Source organism: Capsicum annuum, chromosome 1, assembly GCF_002878395.1.
Source record: "Capsicum annuum cultivar UCD-10X-F1 chromosome 1, UCD10Xv1.1, whole genome shotgun sequence".
NCBI lineage: Eukaryota > Viridiplantae > Streptophyta > Magnoliopsida > Solanales > Solanaceae > Capsicum > Capsicum annuum.
In genome coordinates, this window is record NC_061111.1 from 253,381,367 (window position 1) to 253,406,344 (window position 24,978).

At 38.0% G+C, this 24,978-nt stretch overlaps 2 protein-coding genes across 21 annotated transcripts; both read left to right on the forward strand.

The window, feature by feature from the left end:
• Positions 1–394: 394 nt before the first annotated feature.
• LOC107857400 lies at positions 395–4,744 on the forward strand. 3 transcript variants are annotated; one of them, XM_047401899.1, is made up of 4 exons: positions 395–897; positions 1,872–2,140; positions 4,014–4,139; positions 4,226–4,744. In XM_047401899.1, exons 2-4 carry the CDS (start codon positions 1,892–1,894, stop codon positions 4,274–4,276), a joined length of 426 nt encoding a protein of 141 aa, XP_047257855.1. In that variant the 5' UTR covers positions 395–897; positions 1,872–1,891; the 3' UTR covers positions 4,277–4,744. The 3 variants fall into 3 exon arrangements, with proteins under 3 accessions (XP_047257855.1, XP_016557767.1, XP_047257854.1); XM_016702281.2 differs by lacking the exon at positions 395–897 and adding an exon at positions 907–1,222; XM_047401898.1 differs by lacking the exon at positions 395–897 and adding an exon at positions 907–1,212.
• Positions 4,745–6,437: 1,693 nt separating this feature from the next.
• On the forward strand, positions 6,438–24,369 carry LOC107851051. Of its 18 annotated transcripts, XM_047401903.1 has the most exons (8): positions 6,448–6,731; positions 7,016–7,082; positions 7,511–7,702; positions 7,789–8,049; positions 8,144–8,274; positions 13,129–14,484; positions 20,613–20,807; positions 21,720–22,306. In XM_047401903.1, exons 3-6 carry the CDS (start codon positions 7,583–7,585, stop codon positions 13,427–13,429), a joined length of 813 nt encoding a protein of 270 aa, XP_047257859.1. In that variant the 5' UTR covers positions 6,448–6,731; positions 7,016–7,082; positions 7,511–7,582; the 3' UTR covers positions 13,430–14,484; positions 20,613–20,807; positions 21,720–22,306. The 18 variants fall into 18 exon arrangements, 17 of the variants coding, with proteins under 17 accessions (XP_047257859.1, XP_047257860.1, XP_047257856.1 ...); XR_007048931.1 differs by adding an exon at positions 12,512–12,581 and having other exon boundaries at positions 6,438–6,731; positions 7,016–8,049; XM_047401904.1 differs by lacking the exon at positions 7,016–7,082.
• The last annotated feature ends 609 nt before the right edge of the window (positions 24,370–24,978 follow it).

A 24,978-nucleotide genomic window follows, 5' to 3' on the forward strand; every position in this document is an offset into this window, starting at 1 on the left:
TAGAAGAGAGAAAAAAAAAAAAAAATAAAAAAAAAAAAAAGAAAAAAAGAGTCTATATATAGAATAGAGAGGAAAAAAAAAACTAAAAAGAAAAAACTTTAAAAAAAAAAAGAAACGAGAAAAAAGTCAAATTGATATGATAAAGTGGGTTGGAACCATTTTTACCCAATTAATATTTGATCAAATCCATATTTATCCATATTTATATGAGCGGATTACAATCCAAACCATTTTTGCTCGATCCATATTTAACCCATTCAAATTCCATCCAATACAATCCACCCGTTTGCCACCCCTAAGAGGAACAACAGAGTCAGCTGGTAACTGCCCCGTTGCCACCATCTTTTAAATAAGAATACAGCCTTCATTGTGTAACTAGAGTGTGGATAAGATACTTTTGATGAACTTTTCACTTGTAGCTGCAGATTTGGTGCATAGTTGCCCTTAACTCCTTTTAAAGGAACCAAATCATTACAACTGAAGCAAGCATCCAACCAGAACTATTTATTGCATAATGCAGACAAATCAACAAAATTGCGTCGTGGATCCAAACAAGTTGGGGTCGTCTATATGAATCCTCAGGGACCGGCATGCTCCATTTAAGCTTATCTCAGGCTAATGTTTTACAAAGTAAAAATAAAGGACATAATGCAAGTTAAATAATCTGACTAAAAGGATGATAGTGACTGTCCTTACTACATCATTAGTTGAAAGGAAAAAAGGGAGTGATAATTCCATGAACTGTGCAAATGCAAATTGCCAAAAACTCCAAAAATAAAAGTTGCACTCTTCCTAATTAGAGAGGTGTCCAGCTATCTTTCTGTATTTGGATTAAGTGAATGGCCGCAGAGTATGCTACATCTAGAGTTGTCAGCTTTTCTCCTGTCTTGTGTAGCTGTAAAGTGTCTTTACCTTTAACATTTTTGTCTATAAGCATTTTCTTAGGTTTGCAACTTCTTGATAGTTATCATCATCAGTATTAGCTATTGATAGTAGCACTTGTAAGTCTAGGCTAATAGGACCTAAGCCATATCATCCACATAAGCCCCCAAAACTCGGACGAACAGGTTAGTTGTAAAGAAAAGAAGAGGATGAGGAGGAAGAGAGAGTGTACTTGTTGTGCGTGCATGAGGAATTTATGACAGTTGCTTCATCTGTCTGATAATTAATGGGTAGAGGGTGAATATCTAATGGCCTGGGGCTCAATAACAGGTTGATTTATGTATGCCTCATTACCACTATGAGTTTCTTATTATTGTTGGTGCAACTTCATGTTTGTTGACCATCAGTCTTATCTCTTCATATACACCAAATAACATGAGTGAACAATGATATGAGGAACTTGTCACTCCTTAAAAAGAAAATTTATCCTAAATCATTATAATTGTTATCAACCAACATACCACAACACAACAAGGTTGCCTCACTTTTACACCTCTTGCAGGGTTGTTTCAGCTATTTACTGGATATCTTTTTAACTGATCATGAGGTTCTGTTCTTGCTTGCTGCTTCTAGGAGAAAAGGAGATGCCAGTGATTTTTTAAAATGATAGAGATGCTAAGGAAGGGCTTAGTTAGCATTAGAAAGTAATAACACTAGAAATTCCGAATAGGAGATCCTATTTCAGTTCCAACAGTGATTATAACACTAGAATTTCTAGTAATGTGTAAATGTTCTGGTGCTTCATGCAATATGAGAAGTAGTACTGTGTTGATTTTGTTGCAAGGTTCAAAAGTGAAAAAAAAAAGGTTTATGTTAAAGGTAGTTACTAAGTTCTGGTGAATCAAACAAACATGACTATGGAGAGTCTGTTAACATTGTTTTCAAACAAACATGACTATTCTTAAATTTGGTTGTTCTTTCTTTTTCAGGTGGTTAGTAAAGAAAATCAATGGCATCAAAAGGTAATGTTTTTCGGTTGGAAGCAGCTCTACCAATCAAAGAACACTTGAATGAGGCCCGGAAACCGGTAAAACCTAAATGGTTGAATGAAGAAGTGTGGTCTAAGCTGTTGATATTATGGGACACTCCTGAATATAAGGCGAAGAGGGAACAGGCAAAGGTAAATCAAGAGTCTGAAACGGCTGGCTTGCTGCACACCGGAGCTTCGATGAGTTCCACTACCCACCAAAGAAGACTGGTACTATTCTTGTTCAACCCTTTTATCCATTTCCTCCTTTATTTCATTCCAACAGAAAAGTATTTTCTGTTAAACTATGCCCTCTTCAGTGTGACTCCTTTTCTCCAAATTAAGCAACAAGTCTTTCTCCTCAGGTGCTAAGAAATCTGAATGCCTAAAATGATTATTGTTGAGAAATTCTACTGTTTTGCAATGTGACCTGTCTTTGATACAACATCTTTGGTTCTACCTTTGTTTTGATTATCCTCATTTTTACTATTTTATTACACGGCAATAGAAATGTTCAGGGCAGGATATATTTGGTAATCATTGCCCTAGGAAAAACCTCCTCACGATCAAAGTGGTAGTCTAGTTCAACATGTTTTGTTTGAGCCATGAAGATTGGATTGTGTGTGTGGTGCGACACACTGATGTTATCAGACTACAACACAGGAGAAAAATCAATATATACTCCAAGGTTTCACAGTAAATGAAGAGTCCGTATTATTTCAGCTGCAAGAGAAGCTAAAGCATAATATTCTTCTTCAGCGCTCGATCAAGCTATAGTATGTTGTTTGTTAGATGAACAGGAGATAAAGTAAACTCCCAATAATACAGACCTGTAATAGACGTCCAAGTAATAGCGCACCCTAACTAATCTGTATCAAAGATTCCAACAATATTCAAGAAAGATCTGGACATAACGCGTATGCCAAAGTTGATGGTTCCAGGTAGGTATCGTATATATGTTTCAGTCCTTGCCAACGTATAGTTGTTGGAGTATGAATAATTGAAACACTTTGTTGACAACATATGTTAGATCAGGATACGTTACTCAGAGACATTAGAGTGCACAGTGCACCAACAATGCTCATGTAGTCAAAAGCATCTACATGTGAAGTTGTGCAGGTGGAAATCATTTTTCTATGATGTTGGAGTATGAATGGCAGATCCACACATCATCATTGTCTTATTAAGAATGTCCTTTGCATACTTGGCTTGACTTAGGTAAATACCAAGTTAAAGGGCATGTTTATGTATTATGCCATGTTATAACTTATTAGTGAAACCTGTTACTTATAGTAGCATATGGCACTCATATTTTTTCATCTGTGCTAGTATCATTACTTTTAGAACTGTGAAATTATATTTGGTGGTGGAAATAAGTTATAACTTTTGGTCATTCTAAAGTTCTACATTGTGCTTGCTGTGCTGCTCCGTATTGCACATTTTAATATTTGGCTCCAAAGTTCCTTAGCTTTTAATATGCAAAGTATTTCCACCTACTCCTGCTCCAAGTATGCGGCGCGCCCTGCAAAGTTAAGGGCATTTACTATGGGAATTTGCATTGGGATTGTTCGCTACAGTCCTTCAAACGAGGATTCTTCTTAGCAGGGGTAAATTTGATTGAAAGCTTGCCTGATGATGACTTTTGTAAGGTTAAACCACATTAATGATTTGTCTTTGACATCTATGTAAGTTGCTGACTGCTTTTGTGTTTTCTGTTTCATACACATTCTTTCATTGTGTATGAAACAGATGAATTTAGCTGCATTTAGTTTAGTAACTTGTTATCAATCAAGATTCAGTCAAGTTTCGATCCAATAGTAGGATCACTATTATATCGGTAGATTTGTGCAGAACAATCGATTGTACATATACTCCAATTGATGCAGAGAAACAGAAGCACCAGCAGGATGTATGTACTTCTGTTTGAAGGATTCTCTGATAGTTCCTTTACCCACTGATGTTTTTCCATATGCTGATTCTTGTGCAGACTTAAGATAAACTATTTATAAATCCGTAAATACGTGTTCTTCTACTGTTTCATGCTATAGTCGAAGTTGGTCTATTTTTTAAAATAATTTGTTTCGTCATGGGTAAAATTTTGCAGAAATTCCTAAATGGGGGAGTAGATGTACCTCTTTCTAAACCTAAATCCTTCAAAGAGACGCATAAGAAGAAAAAGTCGGACAGTACAAGAGCAGAATGGGTCGAACCTCGTGCTAAGGCTGCATATGTAAGATACTAACTTTTATATATATTATTTTCTTATTATTCAACTTAGCTTGTTTACATAAAGACAATTATTTTTCTTTCTGGAAGGATTTCAAAAAAGCATTGAAGATTGGCGTCGTCAAACTCAACCTGCTTTAGAGGATGGTACCATGGTCCAACCATCGCCTGCTGATATGACTAGAAAATTGAAAACTGTGGTAGGTGGTCGAAAGAAGGGTAAAACCCACGGGCTTGGAGTTAACCAATCCTCGAGTAGTTCTTTCCCAATGTTGCCCAACTCCGCTTTTATTTAGCAAAATGCGGAAGAATTGGAAGCGATGAAAAATAAAATTGAAGAGTTGACGCAGCAGTGTGCAACTAGTGATGCCAAATTTGTCAAGTTTGAGGCGCTATTCAAGAAGCATATGCCTCAAGTATTTGAGGATGAGGAAGATAGTGAATCAAATGATTAGATTGTCGTTTTTGGTTCTTGTTTATGATTGTGATGTGTAGACTTAAACTATTAGAATTAGTGTTTGTTTTGGATTGTGACGTTTAGACTTATACTTGTCTTGAAATGTTTAAACTATTTAACTTGTTTGTTTTGGATATTTTAAAGTGGTTGAATTTTTAATTTTTTATTGTATTTGTAATTTTTAAATTTTACTTTTGAGAAATGCATTAGGTGTGCTCTTAGTGGTTGTAAAATGAGAAGATATTCCGACTACAGTGGTCGGAGTAAAACAAAATAATTTTATTATTTACTGACTACATTTGTCGGAGAAAATAATTATATTATCCTTTTTCAACTACAGTAGTCGGAAAAAATTATATATTAAATAATTCATTATTAAACTTCCGGCTATTTTAGTCGAAAAAGTTTTATTTATTAAATAATTATTAATTACTATTTCAAAATAATTATTTAATAAATAAAATATTCCGACTACTTTAATCGGAAAATGATAATATAATAATTATTATTTATTAAACTTCCGACTAAAATAGTCGAAAATATTTTATTTATTAAATAATTATTGATTACTATTTTGAAATAATTATTTAATAAATAAAATATTCCGACTACTTTAGTCGGAAAATGATAATATAATAATTATTATTTATTAATCTTCCGACTAAAGTAGTCAAATAATTTTTATTTATTAAATAATTATTAATTACTATTCCGACTACATTAGTCGGAAACTTTATAATTATTAAGTAATTATTTTTTATTATTTCATTAAACTTCCGACTACACTGGTCAGAATATTATTTTTTTTATATAATTCTATAATTTCATTTTTGCAACTAGGGTAGTCGAAAATTTTCGATAGTAGTAGTCAGAAATATATTTCCGACAAGGTTTTTCCCGACTATCACTAAACAGTCGGAAAGTAGTCGGAAACTCCCTATTTTTCGACTACATTCCAACTACATGAGCTGTCGGAAAATAGCGAATTTTGAAATGGAGGCTTGCTTCTAGAGTATTGTGTGATAAGAAGGTGCCTCCTAAACTTAAACAGAGTGTCAGTCCTGCCGACATATTGTATGGAGCAGAATGTTGGCCAGTCAAGAGCTCTCACGTCCAAAAATTGAAGGTGACGGAGATGAGGATGTTGCATTGGATGTGTGGACTTACTAGGAGAGATATAATTAGAAATGAGATTATTCGAGAGGAGATGAGAGCAACGTCGGTAGAAGACAAGATGCGGAAAGTAAGATTGAGATGGTTTGGGCATGTGATGTGTGGATGCCCCAATTCGAAGGTGTGAGAGGTTGACTATGGAAGGAGAAAAAATATTGAAGTAATGTGATTAGAAAATGATATAGAGGTGATTAGGAAGCTGTGGAGAGCACATATTAGGGTAGAGGGGGTAATAGGTGGGAATGCGTCCTTGCTAGTAGGGTGGGATGCTTTGTTTGTAGCCGTACGGTAGTCGTAGTGCTATGCGTGTTTCTTGTACTTTCTAGTTCGTGGTGTGTTGTTGATATTTGTGATTGCGGGTAGGTAGTTTATAGTACTGCTCGGTAGGTGTCTTGTTTTTGGTATGACCTGTTGGGTTTTATCGCGTTTTGTTGTTTGTTTTTTGTTTTATGATGTTTATTATACTATTTTTGTCCTCGAAATTTGAAAACAACCTCTCTACTTTATCGATAGACTGCGTACACTTTTCCTCCCTGACCCCATTTTGTGAGAATATGCTTCCTCCCCTGACCCCACTTTGTGAGAATATGCTTAGTATGTTATTGTTGTTGTTACTATAAAACTGTGAACTGCCTGTTTTTTTTTTTGGATTTCCCAAGATTTTCACAATCGACAGTCGTGAGAATAGAAGTGGCAAAATGGATTTAAAAAATGGATATCCATCCAATCCATTCAGAATGGATTTAAAATGCACTGACCCATATTATCCACCCAAACTATGGATAATTTATGGATAAATAAACCCTAAAACCCAATTTGCAAAAAAGGGTGATAATAGTACGCAGCTTCAGCCTTCACCCAATTGCAATGGCTACGCCCACCCAAACTCCGGCCAATACCACCCAGGCTCCGGCCAACAGCAGCCAAGTTCCGGCCAACAATTCCCAACATCTGTCAACTTCTCCGGTGAGTCACCTGATCTGTTTCTGTCTCTCTTTCGTTTTTTTTTTTTTTCTCTTTTTCTTCTCAATCTATTCTGTTCGATCAACTTCTCCAGCCAATTGAGTTCTGATTTTTACTCTCTGTTACTGGGATGATAGTGTTGAAGGGGTGGTTGGATTTTTTGTTTCGAAAGAAGAAAATTTTGCCTGTTTGTTCTTAATTTTGCTCATGAACTACTATTCATGTGCTCCTTTTTCTTCTTTCATTTCAAAGTGTTGAACATTTTGAATATGTAATTGTTGATTTAGGTAGAGATATCGATGGAAGCTAATGCTGATTCTTGAGAACAAAGTGCTTCAACTATGTTAAAACAAGGCAAGAGGAAAAGATCCATTGTTTGGAATTCTTTTGTTAGGCGAATTCTATGATTCTGATACTATGGTTTTGAGCACTCTGCTTGGTACTTGTCGATCTTGTGCTGATATTGAATATGCAAGTGAGGTAGCCAGCCGCTTGCTTGAATTGGAGCCGGGAGAGCATAGCACTTATGTTCTGCTCTCCGACATGTACAGACAATTCAATCTTAGTGGTTTAACAACAAAGTTTTAAGTGGTAGGGAATTGACCACAGAATTTGCTCCATTCGCCAGAGGCGGGGATCGTACCCCCGACCTTTTGCTTAAGGGACATGCATCTACATTGACAATTTATTCATATTTGACCTTTGTCCGTGGTTGAGCGTGTTACTACTTCACATCAATAAAGCAGCTGAGATTTTGTTTAAAATTAAACTTTCGTTCACAGATCTCCCTGTTTGAGCCTTGGAGCATATTGGAGATATGAAATGGACTTTTTACGCTGCCTAAGGGACTGAAAATGGATGTGCAGAAGTATCTCTATTTTTTGCAGCAGGATGACGATGAGGAAATTATTGCAAAAAAAATACTACTGTTATTCTGTTATTCAGAATTGACTGGAAGAAAATGTTTTTCACTGGTGCTATTTTGACTGTGTTTAGGGTAATGTTTCAAATTTCTTCACTTCCTTATCCTCTTACTGAATGGATCCTCTTCCCATATTAGGAGGTTTCATCTTCTCAAAGTTCGAATCATGAAAAGAACTTAATGGAACTTCCAGTGAGTCCAGATAGCCGGTTTAGCATTAGTCGGCATGTCCCTGTAGTTGTTTCACTCAACTCTACAGACGGACTGAGTCAAAGACTGCAAGTTCTGGAAAGACGAGAGCAAGTTTCGACACAGCAGAAACGTAGGAAGCATGTGAATGCAGTAGATAAAGTTATTTCTACTTCTTCACCTGTTAGAAACTCGTCCAACCATATGCTGGTAAGTCTTTCATTGTGCATATATTCCTTACAAAATATAACCGAATTCATTTGCCGTCTTACTATTTTTTTTTTTTACTATATTAATATTCCAGAGATATATAGCATCTTTGACTCCAGATGAGGCACGTGCATATGCCAAAAGAGAGATTGAGAATGCACCACTAGTTACGGACGATCACGACTTGTATACTCCTCTATTCAGGAACGTATCCATGTTTAAGAGGTAGGTATTTGATTTTAGTAGCTTATACAGCTTACTTTTCGGATGATTTATGATGATATACTCTAATGAAGAGTCTTATTTAGTAACCAGTAGGTCATAGCAGAAGCTAGAAGATCGCCCCCCCAGGGCTTTGGTAGTGCAACCGGTGATGTGTGGGTTAGGAACAGTAAGGGTTTGAGTCATGCTATCTACAAAAGCGACGTTGTTAAGTGGAGAAGGGTAGAAAGATGGGAAAACGGCAAACGGCAAACAACAACATACCCGGTGTAATCCCACAAGTGGGGCCCATATCCGTAATCCGCTGAGTTTTGAACCTTGCGCCATTGGTCCTGAGGGATTTCTCGGTTATAAGAAAACCGAAGTTAGAAGATTGGTCAAAGTAGTCGATTAAGCACATTCCACTAGCATATATATAATTGCTTGGGGCAAGTCTTTGAAATATAGGAACTTAGAGTTGGTTTTATTTGATTCTTCGGATAAAAGATAGAGAGTGCTACACATGTTTTGTTAGCATCACTGTCTTTTTGGTGCTAGATATTGTCTACTACCAGGATTAATGATTGGGGCTTGAGTAAATACATATGCACTGCTTTGTGTGCGGGAGAAGAACTTTCTGGTAGTCTTGAGATTGATGTTGGAACTCGCCAGCTGACTATTGGAGTGAAATGCTTCTTTTGATATCTAATAGGGGCATATTTTGCCTCTAGATAGAGTTAAAAAAAAAATGCAGTCCGGTGCACTAAAGCTCCCACTATGCGCAGGGACTGGGAAAGGGCCCGACCACAAGGGTATATCGTACGCAACCGTCCCTTACATTTCTGCCAGAGGCTGTTTCCAAGGCTTGAACCCGTGATCTCTTGGTCGCGTGACAACAACTTTACTAGTTACTCCAAGGCTTCCCTTCAAATAGAGTGTCTAGTGTTTTTAAGTCTGATCCATAAAGCATTTAGGATAATTTTTGCTAAATCTGAACCTCAGTATATCTTGAATAAGAGCTGCTACTTGACCAAAAAAAAAAATAAATTAATAGTTTAGAAGGGTGATCTGAACTCTGATCCTTTTTAGAAACATTGTGTGTATATTAATAGCGTCAAACTTATTTTTCTCAAAAGTGCTTATTTTTAAAAAGTGAGTGTTTGGCCAAGCATTTAAGGGAAATAAGTGCTTCCAGGGAGTAGCAGAAGCTCTTTTTCAAAAGCTAAAACTACTAGCTTCTTCCTAAAAACATTTATTTGAAAAACACTTTTGAATAAAATTTACTTAAAAAGCACTTTAAGTAAGCTTGACCGAAGATTTATTGTTGCTCAAAAATGCTTTTTTCACCAAATTGGTCAGACACAAACTGCTTCTCACCAAAATTGCTTTTTTGTGAAAAGCACTTTCCAAAATAACTTGATTTTAGAAACTCGGCGAAAAAAGCTATGAGTCTATGATAATATGCCTCTGTGGATATCTGGAATTTTTTTTTTTGGGGGGCTTAAACAATAGCTCTTGTTAGTACCAAAAAGGTATTTACAATACAGACCATGAGTGGAATTGGACCATCCACTTCTCTACATCAAAAGACTATGAGTTAACCCTATCCTATTTTATACATTGCTACAGGAGTGCAACTCCAAAACTCAATTTGACCAAAACAGAATAGGATAATCATCTGTAAAAATCACCAAACTTATAGTAGCTCAAGTTGTGCTTGCTTCCACTTAGTAACCTTGTCTCCCCGAATAAGTAGATGCAGCACAATTTCCCTGCATATTTGATCAGCTTCGAATTTTGTTTGATGGAAATGACCAACATTTCTTTCTCTCCGGATCAAAGCAATAACCATTGAAAAAACACAGTAGGCAATGGCATCAATTCCATATCTACTTTAGCTCTCTGACATGCCCATGTACTTTCCTCCAGTTCCCAATTACTCTAGTGTAACCCATCCATGAACTTAGTCTTGCCCATAGATGATGCGTGATCCTGCAGTCAAAAATTAAGTGGTGAAAAAGATCCACTGCCTGTCCACAGAAAATACAGTCAAGTGGCGTATAGATTCCAAACTTTTGAAGCCTTTCCACAGCGCCTAGCCCCCGCGGCACAGCTAACCATAGGTTGAACTTATATCTTTGGTGGATATTGGCTTGCAACATAAAGCATTTCCAGTTGACCTTAGGGTGTTGTGGCATAAGTAAACTGTACATCTTGTTGATTTAGTAGCCCTTCCTTCCTTGCATTGCAATCAGCCTGGTAGTTAGATTGTCCAGATTGCCCTGTTGTAGCATAAGGTAACCCTTAGTGTCCAGTATCTTCCTCACAACCCAAGACGCATTTTTAGGTGTAGGCATATTTTCCAACTCCTCCATTTTAATGTAGTAGCTACGGATCCATTGAATCCGAAAACGGTCCCTCTTTCTACATATAACCCGCAGTAGCTTTAAGATTGCATCTTTATTCCATAGAGTTAAGACCCCATGGAGTTGTTACACCCCGTAAAATCTTTCATGTGTTATATCGTAGTAGTATGCTTGTTGAGTTAAAAGCTTGAAAATTTTCTTAGTGTAATAGGGGACTTAGAATCATTTTTAGCTTTCAATCTTCGGAGAATTTATTTTCAACCTTCTCGACCTCCGTTTCTTGATTTTTTTATTTCGTTACGATAGGGCAAGTCAAGAGTACGTCTCGGATGGATTTTGGAATTTTTAGACGAGCTTAAGGGCAAGTTTGGGTTGACGAACCAGTAAGCCGGGGCGATTAGTCCACGACGCCTCACTGATCGCCTCAGCTCTCACCTGGGAGTGAGCAAGGCGATAGGCGAGGTGACGCCCTGGCTATCGCGGTGCTCAACCCAGGGCGAAGCCTTGGTATCGCCCCAGGCCATTTTTCAGTTTTCTCCGAGATTTTAAGTGTATTTTGGAAACTTTCAATTCCCCAATCATCTTAAACACGGGATTTAATCCCAAATACACCAAAATACCTTCACAATCACCCAAAATTCTCAAGAACATTCATAAGGGTTTCAAACTAAAAATCGAAATAACTCAAGATTCAACCGTGAGTTTTCGAAACAAATTGGAGATTTGGAATTTCCAAGTCGTAGGCATCAAGAAGCATCCTTTAATTTCCTAAATAGAGGTACACAGGGTTTTTCTAAAATCTCGTGGTTATAGAAATCATGATTTTAAGAAAGGGGTTTTCAGATTTATGAATACATTCATGTTTTAGAAATCTTGACGGTATTATTTTGGTCTTTTGACCTCCCCCACATTGATTTAAAATTGTATATATATGTATGCTTGTGTTTTAAGGTTGATGATTTAATTGAGAGCATGACTTATGTAAAATCCCTCTCTTGTTTTGATTTTACTTTACTTGTCATATGCTATAGATTGTTTTGAATGCATCTTTGAAAAGCATGGTTTAAAATGTCTTGAATTGTGTTATGATTGGATTACGATTTGGATTTCAAAAGAGAGGGTAGTTGTGTTGATAGATATTGAAAATATTCATATAATGAAAGGGTGCATGATTTTGCCAAAAGCACATGACCACTACATGTTTGAAGAATTCTTGCATAGTTTTGACTTATGTTTTGGAACATGAAATCTCTTATACTATTTGAAATGTTGGGTGGTCTGAACTAAGTTTTAGTGAAAAGATTATGCTTAATGCATTATGGCTCGGAATTACGACTTGCAAGTCTTGGTATGACTATACCAAAATAGACAATGCCATAATAGACTCAGACAAGCTTAGAAACCAGATTTTCATGGCTTAAGATTTCAAAATGATATGTGTTAGAAATGGATAAAATTAGGCACAAAGAGATGTTAGGTGATCCCTCGAAGAGGGCACGAGTTTCAGAAAACTCATTGCCCAAAATTGTGATTTGCCGATCCGGGTATATTATTATACGCTGGCCTAGTTCCCTGTGTCATATTAGACTTACACTCCAACCCTTGCGGCACACTTGAGTTGGGGGCTTCCCCGTCGAGTCAATGGACTTCATATTGCCCGTGGGGTTTTAGACTTGTAGGGGTGTACCACCTAACTCAGAATTAATATGAAGATTAGAAACTGCATTGTCAAGAACGATTTATGATTTTTTTTACAGAAAGGTGCCCATGTGTTTTGAAAACTATTTTATGTATGATGTTTTGACAAATTGCTCTTCATTATTTTATTTATATAAAAGCTTTATTTTGGATTACTTTGCATACTAGTATAATTGTATTGACCCCCTACCTTCCAGGTTTTGAGGCACAATCTTGGGGTCCTGATAAGCTGTAGATTTCTTCAGACAGAAGTGCAGAGTCCAGTTGGTGAGCCTTCTATATTTCAGAAGGCCTATTTATTTTTAGACATTTATTATTAGTTATGGTTTTGGTCTACTAGGGGCCTTGTCCCAGTTTTTAGATTTTATTAATGGTCATTTAGTAGAGATTTCGCAGATGGTTTTCAGATAATGTCAAATGGTTTGGATTTCATTTTCCATTGTTCAACTTATATCAGACTTATGACCATGATTTCGTTTCATTTTGTATTATTCAACATTTCCTATTTGTATATGAATGGTGTACATAATTACGAGTTAGAAGGGCTCTCAAGCCTTTACGGTTCGGGATGCTCGTCACGGCCAGGGCCTCGGTTTGGGTCGTGACAAACTTGGTATCAAAATACGGTTTATGGTCCCAGGGTGTCTGCGAAATCGCGTTAGGTAGAGTCTTGTTTATGGGTGTGTAGTGCGCTACACTTATAAGCAGGAGACTACTAGGCGTTTAAGAAAGTGTTTACCCTCTTTGTGATTTAGTTCGTGCTTTAGAATTTGAATTAGAATTGTTCCCTAATCAGTGATCTATTGTATTTCAGAAAACAGTCATGCCTTCTTGTTGTTCCAACAACCAGGATACTCAGGATGATGAAGTCCGCCCTACCCATGGGATGCGGACCCATAATAGAGCGCACACTCCAGAAACTGTTCGTACTCCGGGAGTACCTCCAGTCCCGACCAGTCCTCCTCGAGCTCCAAGAACAAATGTTAATCGTACTCGTCTTCTCAGAGGGACATACAGAATGCAGAATTCAGATAGTTCATTCATATGCTTGCGCAACTGGTAGATGCACAGACTCAGAGGTTAGAGGATACTGGGTCTGCATCAGTTACTTCTGAGACTACTAGGGTGGGCCAGTTCATGAGAATGAACCCGCCCAAATTTTCTGGCACTAAGGTAGAAGAGGACCCCCAGGAGTTCATAGATGAAATGGAGAAGATTTTCAGAGTAATGCATGTAGATCAGGTGGAAGGGTTGAGTTAGCAGCATGCCAGCTTAAAGATGTAGCGAACCAATGGTATAATGAGTGGGAAGAGGCGAATGGTGAGAGAGTTAAGCCCATAGTTTGGGGCGAGTTTGTGGAAGCTTTTCTTGATCGATTTTTTCCTCTAGAGTTGAGGAAATCCAAAGCAGAGGAATTCATGAATCTTAAACAGGGGAAAATGAGTGTCCAAGAGTACACTTGAAGTTTAACCAATTGGCTCGTTAGCACCAGAAATGACAGGTAATATGAGAGCTCGAATGAAGAAATTTGCATCCGGCCTTTTAGATGATCTAGCGCTTGAATGTCAAGGGGAGATGCTAAATAGGGATATGGACTTTGCTAGGCTGTCAATCTATATGCAGCAGGTAGAAGAGAAGAAAAAGAAAATCACCGAATCTAGAGAGAAGGAAAGAAAGGCAAAGAGAGCCAGAACAACGGATCAGAACCACAGTCAGACACAGAGTGGTAACTGGGGAAATAGATAGCAAAAAAAAAAAGTTTTGGAGTAACGCCCAGTCTGTATCTAGTGCCCCAGCGCCTAGACCACAGTTGATAGACGATCTTAGAGTTTTCAAACTAGTCATGGACCCAGAGCTCAGGATACTCAGTCATAGGGAAGTGTGGCTCAGCAGTACCGTCTTTTTTCGCGGTATGAGACATGTGGAAAGCAACACCTAGGGAGGTGTCAGTTGGGAAAGCTGGTGTATTATTCATATGGTCAGTCGGGTCACTTTCAGAGAGATTGTCCCTCCGCTAGGAGGAATATTGGTGTAACTAAGTCACAGGTAAATTCTTTCGCACTACCACTGCCTCAAAAGGGCACCACTTCAGCTGTCAGGAGCAGTTGCAACCGGCTGTATGCTTTTTCCAACCGTCAGGAGGCAGAGGCCTCACCCGATGTAGTAATTGGTATGTTGCAAATCTTTTCTCATGATGTTTGTGTGCTACTAGATCCTGATGTTTGTGTGCTACAGGATCCTGAGTCCACCTTATCCTATGTGACCCCTTATGTGGCTGTTGGTTTTGGATTTGAGCCCAATGTGATTGCTGAACCTTTTTTCGTTTCCACCCCGGTAGGTGACCCTGTTGTGGCTAAGAGAGTGTACAAGAATTGTGTTGTGTCTATTTTTAGTCGGAATACGGTGGCAGACCTTATAGAGCTTGATATGGTTGATTTTGATGCCATCTTAGGGATGGACTGGCTTCATTCATGTTATGCCACTCTATACTGTAGAACCCGAAAGGTTGCTTTTTTCTTTCCGAATGAACCAGTGGTAGAATGGGAGGGGCATTCTTTAGCACCTAGAGGGCACTTTATATCTTATCTTAGAGCTTGCAAGCTCATTTCCAGGAGTTGTTTATATCATCTGATTCGAGTGAAAGATTCTAATGTTGAGAGTCCACCTCTTTAGTCAGTCCTTGTGGTAAATGAGTTTTCAGAAGTCTTTCCTGATGATCTTCCAGGAACACCACCTGATAGGAAGATAGATTTTGGCATTGATTTATTGCCAGATACTCATCCCATTTTTATTTCGCCATATAGAATGGCTCCTGCAGAGTTAAAAAAGAGTTGAAAGAGCAACTAACGGATCTTCTAGATAAAGGTTTTATCCATCCCAGTATTTCCCTCTGGGGTACACCTGTGCTCTTCGTGCAAAAGAAGGATGGTTCCCTTCGTATGTGCATTGATTATTGCCAGTTGAATAAGGTCATGATTAAAAATAAATACCCCCTTCCTACAATTGATGATCTTTTCGACCAATTTCAGGGTGCTAAATGTTTCTCAAAGATAGACTATCATTCGGGATATCATCAGTTGAAGGTTAGGGAGTTAGATACTCCCAAAACATCTTTCCAAACCAGATACGGTCATTACGAATTCTTAGTCATGTCCTTCGAGTTGATTAATGCCCCTGCAGCTTTTATGGATCTAATGAATAGGGTCTTTCATCAATTTCTAGATCTGTTTGTTATAGTTTTTATTGATGACATTTTGGTCTATTCTAAGAGTAAGGAGGATCATGCTAATCATCTCCGCATCATCCTTCAGACTCTCAAGGATCATAAATTGTATGCAAAGTTCTCCAAATGTGAATTTTGGTTGAATGCTATTGATTTCTTGGGGCATATTGTGTCTAGTGAGGGAATTTAGGTTGATCCACAAAGATTGAAGCAGTGAGACAATGGCCCAGACCCACGACTCCAATCGACATCCGGAGCTTCTTGGGTTTGGCAGGGTATTACAAAAGATTCGTAGAGAGTTTCTTCCATAGCTGCTCCGCTAAGTTGACTCAGAAAAAAGTAAAATTTGTGTGGTGTGTCTCATGTGAGGATAGTTTTGAGAAGTTGAAAGACAAATTGACTACTGCACCTGTGCTGACTCTTCTGGAAGGTACAGAAGGTTTTGTTGTATACTGTGATACGTCCTGAGTGGGACTTGGGTATGTTCTTATGCAGCATGGTAAAGTGGTGGCTTATGCATCTAGGCAGCTGAAAGTGCATGAGCGCAATTGCCCTACCCATGATTTGGAGTTAGCGGCTATGGTGTTTGCACTTAGGATCTGGCGACACTATCTTTATGGGGTGCATGTTGATATTTTTACTGACCACAAAAGTTTGTAGTATGTTTTCTCCCAAAAAGAATTAAACCTCAGGCAGAGGCGTTGGATGGAACTTTTGAAAGATTATAACATGAGCCTTCACTATCATCCGGGTAAGGCAAATATTGTAGCCGATGCCCTCAACAGGTTGTCCATGGGCAGTCTTTCTCATGTTGAGGAAGGAAAGAGGGAAATGGTGAAGGATATTCACAGACTTGCAAATCTTGGGGTGTGACTCTTGGATTCCAAGGATGGGGGAGTAACTGTTCATGAGATAGCTAAATCTTCCCTTTGTGCAGAAGTTAAAGAAAAACAGATCAAAGATCCCATCTTGATGCAGATTAAGAATGATGTGTGTTAGCAGAAGGTAATGTCATTTGAAATTAGTGGTGATGGTATTTTGAGATATCAGGGGAGATTATGTGTGCCAGATGTAGATGGTCTGCGAAAAAGAATCCTTGACGAAGCTCATACTTCGAGGTATGTTGTTCATCCAAGCTCTATGAAGATGTATCATGATTTAAAAGCTATATACTGGTGGAATAATATGAAGTGTGATGTGGCTAACTTTGTTGCCAAGTGTTTGAATTGTTAGCAAGTTAAAGTAAAGCATTTGAGGCCAAGTGGTACATCCCAAGAGATAGCTTTACCATTGTGGAAGTGGGAGATGATCAATATGGACTTAATTACGAGGCTTCCGAGGTCCCGAAACCAATATGATTCTATTTGGGTGATTGTTGATCGGCTGACTAAGTTAGCCCATTTTCTGCCTGTTAGGACCAACTATTCGGGAGATGATTATGCCAAGCTGTACACTGAGGAGATAGTTTGCTTGCATGGGGCACCGGTATCCATCATAGCTGACATAGGTACGCAATTTTCTTAACAGTTTTGGAGGTCTTTTCAGAAGGGTTTGGGTACCCTAGTAAACCTAAGTACTGTACTTCACCCTCAGACAGATGGGCAAGCTGAGCACACCATTCAGACTCGGGAGGATATGTTGAGAGCCTGTGTAATTGATTTCAAGGGTAGTTGGATGGATCACTTGCCACTAATAGAGTTTGTGTATAATAATAGCTACCATGCCAGTATTAAGATGACTCCTTTTGAAGCACTGTATGGAAGAAGATGTAGGTTGCCTATAGGGTGGTATGAAGTGGGAGAGACTCAGTTGTTCGGGCCTGATATTGTTCACCAAGCGATGAAAGATGTGAAACTTATTAGGGAACGACTTAGGACAACTCAGAGTAGACAAAAATCCTATGTCGATGTTAGAAGAAGGGAGTTGGAATTTGAGGTTGGTGATTGGATATTTCTAAAAATTTCTCCTATGAAGGGGGTCATGCGATTCAGAAAGAAAGGTAAGTTAAGTCCTCGCTATATAGGACCATATCAGATTTTGAGAAGGGTAGGTGCAGTTGCGTATGAGTTAGAGTTGCCTGCTAGTTTGGGTTCCGTTCATCCGGTATTCCATGTGTCCATGTTGAAGAAATGAATTGGAGACCATTCTTTAGTATTGCCTGTAGAGGAGGTCAAGGTAATGGACTCCTTGTCTTATGAAGAAGAGCCTATAGCAATCCTAGATCGTCAAGTTAGAAAATTGAGGAGCAAAGAGATAGCCTCAGTTAAAGTGTTATAGAGGAATCAGAAAGTTGAAGAAGCAACTTGGGAATAAGAAGATGACATGAGGGATAGGTACCCAAACTTATTTGACCCGACAAGTGATGAAATGGAAGGTACAATCCTTATTTTATTCTTTCTTATGCCTTAGTATGCGTGAAATCGTGCTTATCGGTGTTTCCACGTCATCATTCGGGGACGAATGATCCCAAGGGGGATAATGTAACACCCCGTAAAATCTTTCATGTGTTATATCGTAGTAGTATACTTGTTGAGTTAAAATCTTGAAAATTTTCTAAGTGTAAAAGGGGACTTAAGAATCATTTTTAGCTTTCAATCTTCGAGGAATTTATTTTTGACCTTCCCGACCTCTGTTTCTTGATTTTTTTTATTTCGTTACAATGGGGCAAGTCAAGAGTACGTCTCGGGTGGGTTTTGGATTGTTTAGACGAGCTTAAGGGCAAATTTGGGTTGACGAACCAGTGAGCTGTCAAGAAATGAACCTTGGGCCTAACTCAACTTCAAAAGCTAGCTAAAGAGGTGAGGATTATCCAACTCCATATAAGTAAACCACTAGTCCATTCCCTAACCAATGGGGGACTTTTACCCACTCTAACATCCCCCCTCATGCCCAGGTACAACTGGCACTGGCATGTGGACCGGGAGCCCAAAATGGGGATGGACCTGGCTCTGATACCATGTCAAGAAATGGACCTAAGGCATAACTTGGTACAAGTACGACCACGAGGATGGACGTGAATGCGTGCTTAATGAATCCGTCCAAGGAAGTGCACAAGTGAAGTGTAAAAGAGGGCCTAAACACACCAAAATTAGCCCACTTCTTGCACTTGATAGGCACCTCACCTTTGAGGGGTATTGTGGATATTTCTCACTATTTTTGTAATATTTATAAATAGAACTTTTTAGGGTTTCATTCATTAGACTTTGATGATAATGAATGTTGTATAACATTGAAAGACAAGTCATTTCTCCTTGAGGCACAAATCCAAAACTTATAAATAGGGTGATACTAGGGTGAAATCACTAGTGTTGCGTTCTTGCTTAGAACGTTGGGTGCTAGAGGAGGTTGAGGTCTCTCTTGTGTTCACCGAAGAGAGTAGGTGTTCCTATTGTCATTGTATTAAGGGTCTAGGTGCTTGAATACACTTAGGTTCTTAGTTCATGAGATAGTGTATGTCACTCTATCGATCCTTTCTATTCTTGCAATCTTGTAACGTTTGTATCTCGTATTGTACCCGTTTGTGTTATTGTTGTTATTCCCATTGTTAAGTTCATCTTGCTCTTCATCTTTTTGTTGTTAAATCTAGTTTGGTGGCTGTTTTGGGGTAGCAACACACTCTTATATTTCGTTCTTGTTGTTGTTGTAGTGAATCCGATAGTGGTCACTAAATAAGTTCATGGGTTCTTCAAACTAGTGGACTAATTTTGTGTTTGTTTTGTGGCTTCCGTTGTCTTTTTCGTATCATTTGGTATCAGAGCATGACTTGATCTTGTTCCTACAAGATCAAATCTTGGTCTAGGTCACTTGAAAAATAAAAAAAATAAAATTGAAATCTGAAAATTCCAAAAAAAGAACAATCTGTCCATTTTGTGTTCTTGGCAAAAAATTGTGTTTTGTGGTGTCTTGGCCTAGATTTTTACTTGTCTTTGTTGTCTCTAAGTGTTAGTTTTGTTCCTCACTAACACATTGTGTCTATATCTTGATTTGAGCTTGTATTTTGATGTTGTTATTGTGAACATAAGCTCGGCCCATTGTTGTTGAACATTGTTGTGGTAGACATTGTTGTTGAGAAACTTGATTGGCCGTGTGCTTGGTTATTGTTGAAAGAAGTGTTGTTGTTGTTATTCTTGGTGAATGTTGTTATTGTTCTTGAAGTTCTTCACAACCTTCATCTCTTGTTAAAATCGAAGACACAACACTAAAGAGACTTGGTCATTTGTTGTTGTGGATTGGAGTTGGCCATTGAAATTTTTGTTTTTCTTGAAGATTGTTGTTATTGTTCTTGGAGTGGTTGTTGGTGTTTTTTAAGTTCTTCACCTTCCTTCATATATTATTAGAACATAAAGTGAATGATAGATCCTAAAAGGTGAAGGAAAGAGGTTTAAGTAATTGTTAGTCTTGAAAGAACCCCAACCACCAAAAGACTTTACATCACTTCTCAACCACTTTCCCATGAAACAAGAGTCCATGTTTTAAGGAAAAGTACTACAAAAGTCAAGTCTTGAAATTTGAAACTTGAAAAAAAGGCTCCAAGACTTATTCTTCCCTCCTTAAAATAAATTTCACCAATCCAAATTAAAATTGGTCTAGACTTGGACTTTGAAAAATAAAAATTGTAGAAACCGCAACCAATACGTGGCTGCCACATCATCAACTTACTGTTCACGCATCAAATTTTGGCTCAAATTTCAGATTTCTTAGTTTCCTTTTGTTGTTCCTTAGTTTCAATTTCGTTGGTTCCATTACTAATTGGCAAACTGGTACTCATCTACTAGATTGTTAGTTAGTCTTTGTGTTCGTTCATTCGTGTTAAGCGTTTGTCGTGTGCTTTTCTCTTTTGTGAATTCGTTGTGTCTTGTTGGTTCAAGTCCGTAAACAAATTTCCTTTTGAGTCAACTCAAACAAAAATCTATTTCGGGCAAAAATAGACTGATCCCTCAATCACTCATGAAGTACAAGCCGACTTTCAACACTTGTGAAACCAAGTGTGAGGTAAAAATTGAGAGTGAGAGTGTGGTGAGACATTTTTGAGCTAACAAGTTTGTTTTGTTGTTCGTTGTTGTCATTTCTTTTAGGTACCATGGCTGCCACCAATCTCGATACTACGTTTGACTGCATCACCGACTATATTGAAGAAATGAAATGGCACGTGGAAAGGCTACGCCAATTGCTACCTAAACTTATCCCACAAAATTCAACTTCCCTTGTCCAAACACGTTGTGACGAGATCTTCCCGAAGGAAGAGGTGGGCTACCCCGACCCACACCAAGGTAAAGAGGAGATTGAAACATCTTTGGTACTTGATAATGAACTTATAGAGAGCGAAGCACTTGCTAGTTCCAAATCTGTCCGTGAGATAGATCATGCTCTCTTTAGGTTTAATGTTTTGTTTGAAGATGATATAAACACTCCTAATGAACCTAGTGATGAAAATGATGGTATAGCTTGCCTTGAAGGCTATAGCCGATATGCTAACCCACTATGGTGTGACAACAGTCCTCCTAAAGATGGAAATCTCTTCTTGGAAGATGAGAGTACTCTTATGGGCAAGGAATGTGTAGTCTCGGAAATGAGTACTCTTGGTAGTACTCTTGGTGTACATGATGATCAATTTAATCTTAAATGTAGTTCACTACTTGAGCATGTGAATAGTGTGCTTAAAAATTCTCAAGTTAGTGATGATGTCTATAGAATTGATCTTGATAATGCACATGACTCTTTGAACATCTTGTGTGGTAAAAGCATTGCAATTAGTTTTGTTCATAGAGACTGTGTATGAAAATATTTTTGTGTGTAAATGTGGGAGTGACATTCTAAGGGAAGAAAGGGATAGCCTCGGCTTAGGCCCTTGGCTAATTTTTCCATTTGATCCCGGCACCCTCTTGGAATGTGGAAATCTCTACACTCCCTACTTAATGCTTGGTCAAGACGACAAGCAATGTTTGGTTGTGGGTGCTAATGAAGGAAGACAAAGTTCTTCCTTATCTCTTTTTATGGATGATGACCGCTTCCTTTATGTCTTTTGTACTAAGCTTTTTATATTCAACACAAAGGACCCGTGGATATACTTCAAGTTTATCCCCCCTTCGGCATGGAATGTGATGTGTGTATTTTACTAACCCTAACCCCTCATATCTTGAGGAAGTGTGCTTATTGTCTTCTCTTGATTTTGCGAGGTACAGATTCGAGGTTGAATCCTTTTCAAGAAGGGAAGGATGATACACGGAAGACCACGAGGATGGACGTGAATGAGTGCGTAATGAATCCGTCCAAGGAAGTGCACAAGTGAAGTGTAGAAGAGGGCCTAAACACATTAAAATCAGCCCACTTCTTGCACTTGATGGGCACCTCACCCTTGAGGGGTATTATGGACATTTCACACTATTTTTGTAATATCTATAAATAGAACCTTTTAGGGTTTCATCATTAGACTTTGATGATAATGACTGTTGTATAACATTGAAAGACAAGTCCTCTCTCCTTGAGGCACAAATCCGAAACTTGTAACTAGGGTGAAATCACTAGTGTTGCATTCTTACTTAGAGTGTTGGGTGCTAGAGGAGGTTGAGGTCTCTTTTGTGCTCACCGAAGAGAGTAAGTGTTCCTATTATCATTGTATTAAGGGTCTAGGTTCTTGATTATACACTTAGGTTCTTAGTTCATGAGATAATGTATGTTACTCTATCTATCCTTTCTATTCTTGCAATCTTGTAACGTTTGTATCTTGTATTGTACCCGTTTGTGGTGTTGTTGTTATTCCCATTGTTAAGTTCATCTTGTTCTTCATCTTCTTGTTGTTAAATCTAATTTGGTGGCTGTTTTGGGGTTGAAACACACCTTTATATTTCATTCTTCTTGTTGTTGTAGTGAATCCAAGAGTGGTAATCAAATAAGTCCACACGTTCTTCAAACTAGTGGACTGATTTGGTGTTCGTTTTGTGGCTTCTATTGTCTTTTTCGAATCATAACTCAACCTCAAAATCTAGCTCCAGAGGTGAGGATTACCCAACTCCATATAAGCAAACCACTAGTCCATTCCTCAACCAATGTGGGACTTTTACCCACTCTAACATGAGCAAGGCGATAGGCGAGGCGACGCCCTGTCTATCGTGGTGCTCAACCCAGAGCGATGCTTTAGGTATCGCCCTAGGCCATTCTCAGTTTTCTCCGAGATTTTAAGGGTATTTTGGGAACTTTCAATTCCCCAATCATCTTAAACACGAGATTTAATCCCAAATACACTAAAATACCTTCACAATCATCTAAAATTCTCAAGAATATTCATAAGGGTTTCAAACTAAAAATCCAATTAACTCAAGATTCAACCGTGAGTTTTTGAAATAAATTGGAGATTTGGAATTCCCAAGCCATAGGCATCAAGGAACATCCTTTAATTTCCTAAATAGAGGTATGCGAGATTTTCCTAAAATCTCATGGGCAAAGAAATCATGATTTTAAGAAAGGGGTTTTCAGATTTATGAATACATTCATGTTTTAGAAATCTTGACGGTATTGTTTTGGTCTTTTGACCTCCCCCCACATTGATTTGAAATTGTATATATATGTATGCTTGTGTTTTAAGGTTGATGATTTAATTGAGAGCATGACTTATGTAAAATTCCTCTCTTGTTTTGATTTTCCATTACTTATCATATGCTATAGATTGTTTTGAATGCATCTTTGAAAATAATGGTATAAAATATCTTGAATTGTGTTATGATTGGATTACGATTTGGATTTCAAAAGAGAGGGTAGTTGTGTTGATAAATGTTGAAAATATTCATATAATAAAAAGGGTGCATTATTTTTCCAAAAGCACATAACCACCACATATTTGAAGAATTCTTGCATAGTTTTGACTTGTGTTTCGGAACATGAAATCTCTTATACTATTTGAAATGTTGGGTGGTCTGAACTGAGTTTTAATGAAAAGATTATGCTTAATGCATTATGGCTTAGAATTACGCCTCGCAAGTCTTGGTATGACGATACCAAAATAGACAATGCCATAATAGACTCAGACAAGCTTAGAAACCAGATTTTCATTACTTAAGATTTCAATGATATGTGTTAGAAATGGATAAAATTAGGCACAAAGAGATGTTAGGTGGTCCCCCGAAGAATGCATGAGTTTCAGACAATTCATTGCCCAAAATTATGATTTGTTGATCCGGGTATATTATTATACGCTGGCCTAGTGCCCTGTGGCGTATTATACTTAGACACTCCAACCCTTGCGGCACACTTAGGTTGGGGGCTTCCCCGCCGCGTCAATGGCGGACTCCATATTGCCCGTGAGATTTTAGACTTGTAGGGGTGTACCACCTAACTCAGAATTAATACGAAGATCAGAAACTGCATTGTCAAGAATGATTTATGATTTTTTTCCGAAAGGTGCCCATGTGTTTTGAAAACTATTTTATATATGATGTTTTGATAAATTGCTCTCTATTATTTTATTTATATAAAAGCTTTATTTTGGATTACTTAGCGTATCAGTACAACTGTATTGACCCCCTACCTTCCAGGTTCTGAGGCACAGTCTAGGGGTCTTGATAAGCAGTAGATTTCTTCAGACAGAAGTGCAAGTCCAGTTGGTGAGCCTTCTATATTTCAGAAGGCCTATTTATTTTCAGACATTTATTATTAGTTATGGTTTTGGTCTACTGGGGCCTTGTCCTAGTTTTCAGTGTGGTCATGTAGTAGAGATTTCGCAGACGGTTTTAAGATATTGTCAGATGGTTTGGATTTCATTTTCCATTGTTCAACTTATATCAGACTTATGACCATAATTCCGTTTCATTTTGTATTATTCCGCATTTCCTATTTTCATATGAATGGTGTACATGATTACGAGTTAGAAGGGCTCTCGGGCCTTTATGGTTCAGGATACTCGTCATGGCCATGGCCTCGGTTTGGGTCGTGACAGGAGTCTTTTGTCACTTATGTTATGTATTGATAGGTGAGTTGTGACTGAGCTGATAGTTTGGAGTCGATGATTGTGAATGAGTTTACTGGGCTTTGACAGTTGATACTGATGTACACACTGACTTTCTACATCTGCTCAGAGGCGAAAATATAGAGCCGGAGAAATGAGTACGATCTTTTATCTTCTTTCTTTGTTTATGTACACATAGTTCGAGTAAAAAACAGTGAGTTCAGTTGAGCTTATAAAACTCATAGTTCAGATCATAAAATTCTCTGTTAAGAATTCATATAAGCTCAAAAACAGTTAATATGCATATGGCCTCTGGGTTGAACATATAACAAGAGATGGTCCCTTTAAACACTGTCACACCTCTTTTTCAACATCCAAAAAGATTCAATTTAAGGTTTGAAAGGGCTTTTATTAAAGTAACAAAAAATAAAAATTCGTTTTGAAAAGGATTCATTATATTCCAAAACTCAGAGTCGCCACTTGACATAAATCGGGTGTACCAA

Coding starts and splice junctions, on each gene's coding strand:
- LOC107857400 (XM_047401899.1), top strand. CDS start 1,892: ATGGCATCAAAAGGTAATGTTTTTCGGTTGGAAGCAGCTCTACCAATC. Junction 2,141..4,013: donor CTACCCACCAAAGAAGACTG/GTACTATTCTTG, acceptor AAAATTTTGCAG/AAATTCCTAAATGGGGGAGT. Junction 4,140..4,225: donor CTCGTGCTAAGGCTGCATAT/GTAAGATACTAA, acceptor TCTTTCTGGAAG/GATTTCAAAAAAGCATTGAA.
- LOC107851051 (XM_047401903.1), top strand. CDS start 7,583: ATGGATGTGCAGAAGTATCTCTATTTTTTGCAGCAGGATGACGATGAG. Junction 7,703..7,788: donor GAAGAAAATGTTTTTCACTG/GTGCTATTTTGA, acceptor TTCCCATATTAG/GAGGTTTCATCTTCTCAAAG. Junction 8,275..13,128: donor AACGTATCCATGTTTAAGAG/GTAGGTATTTGA, acceptor ATTGTATTTCAG/AAAACAGTCATGCCTTCTTG.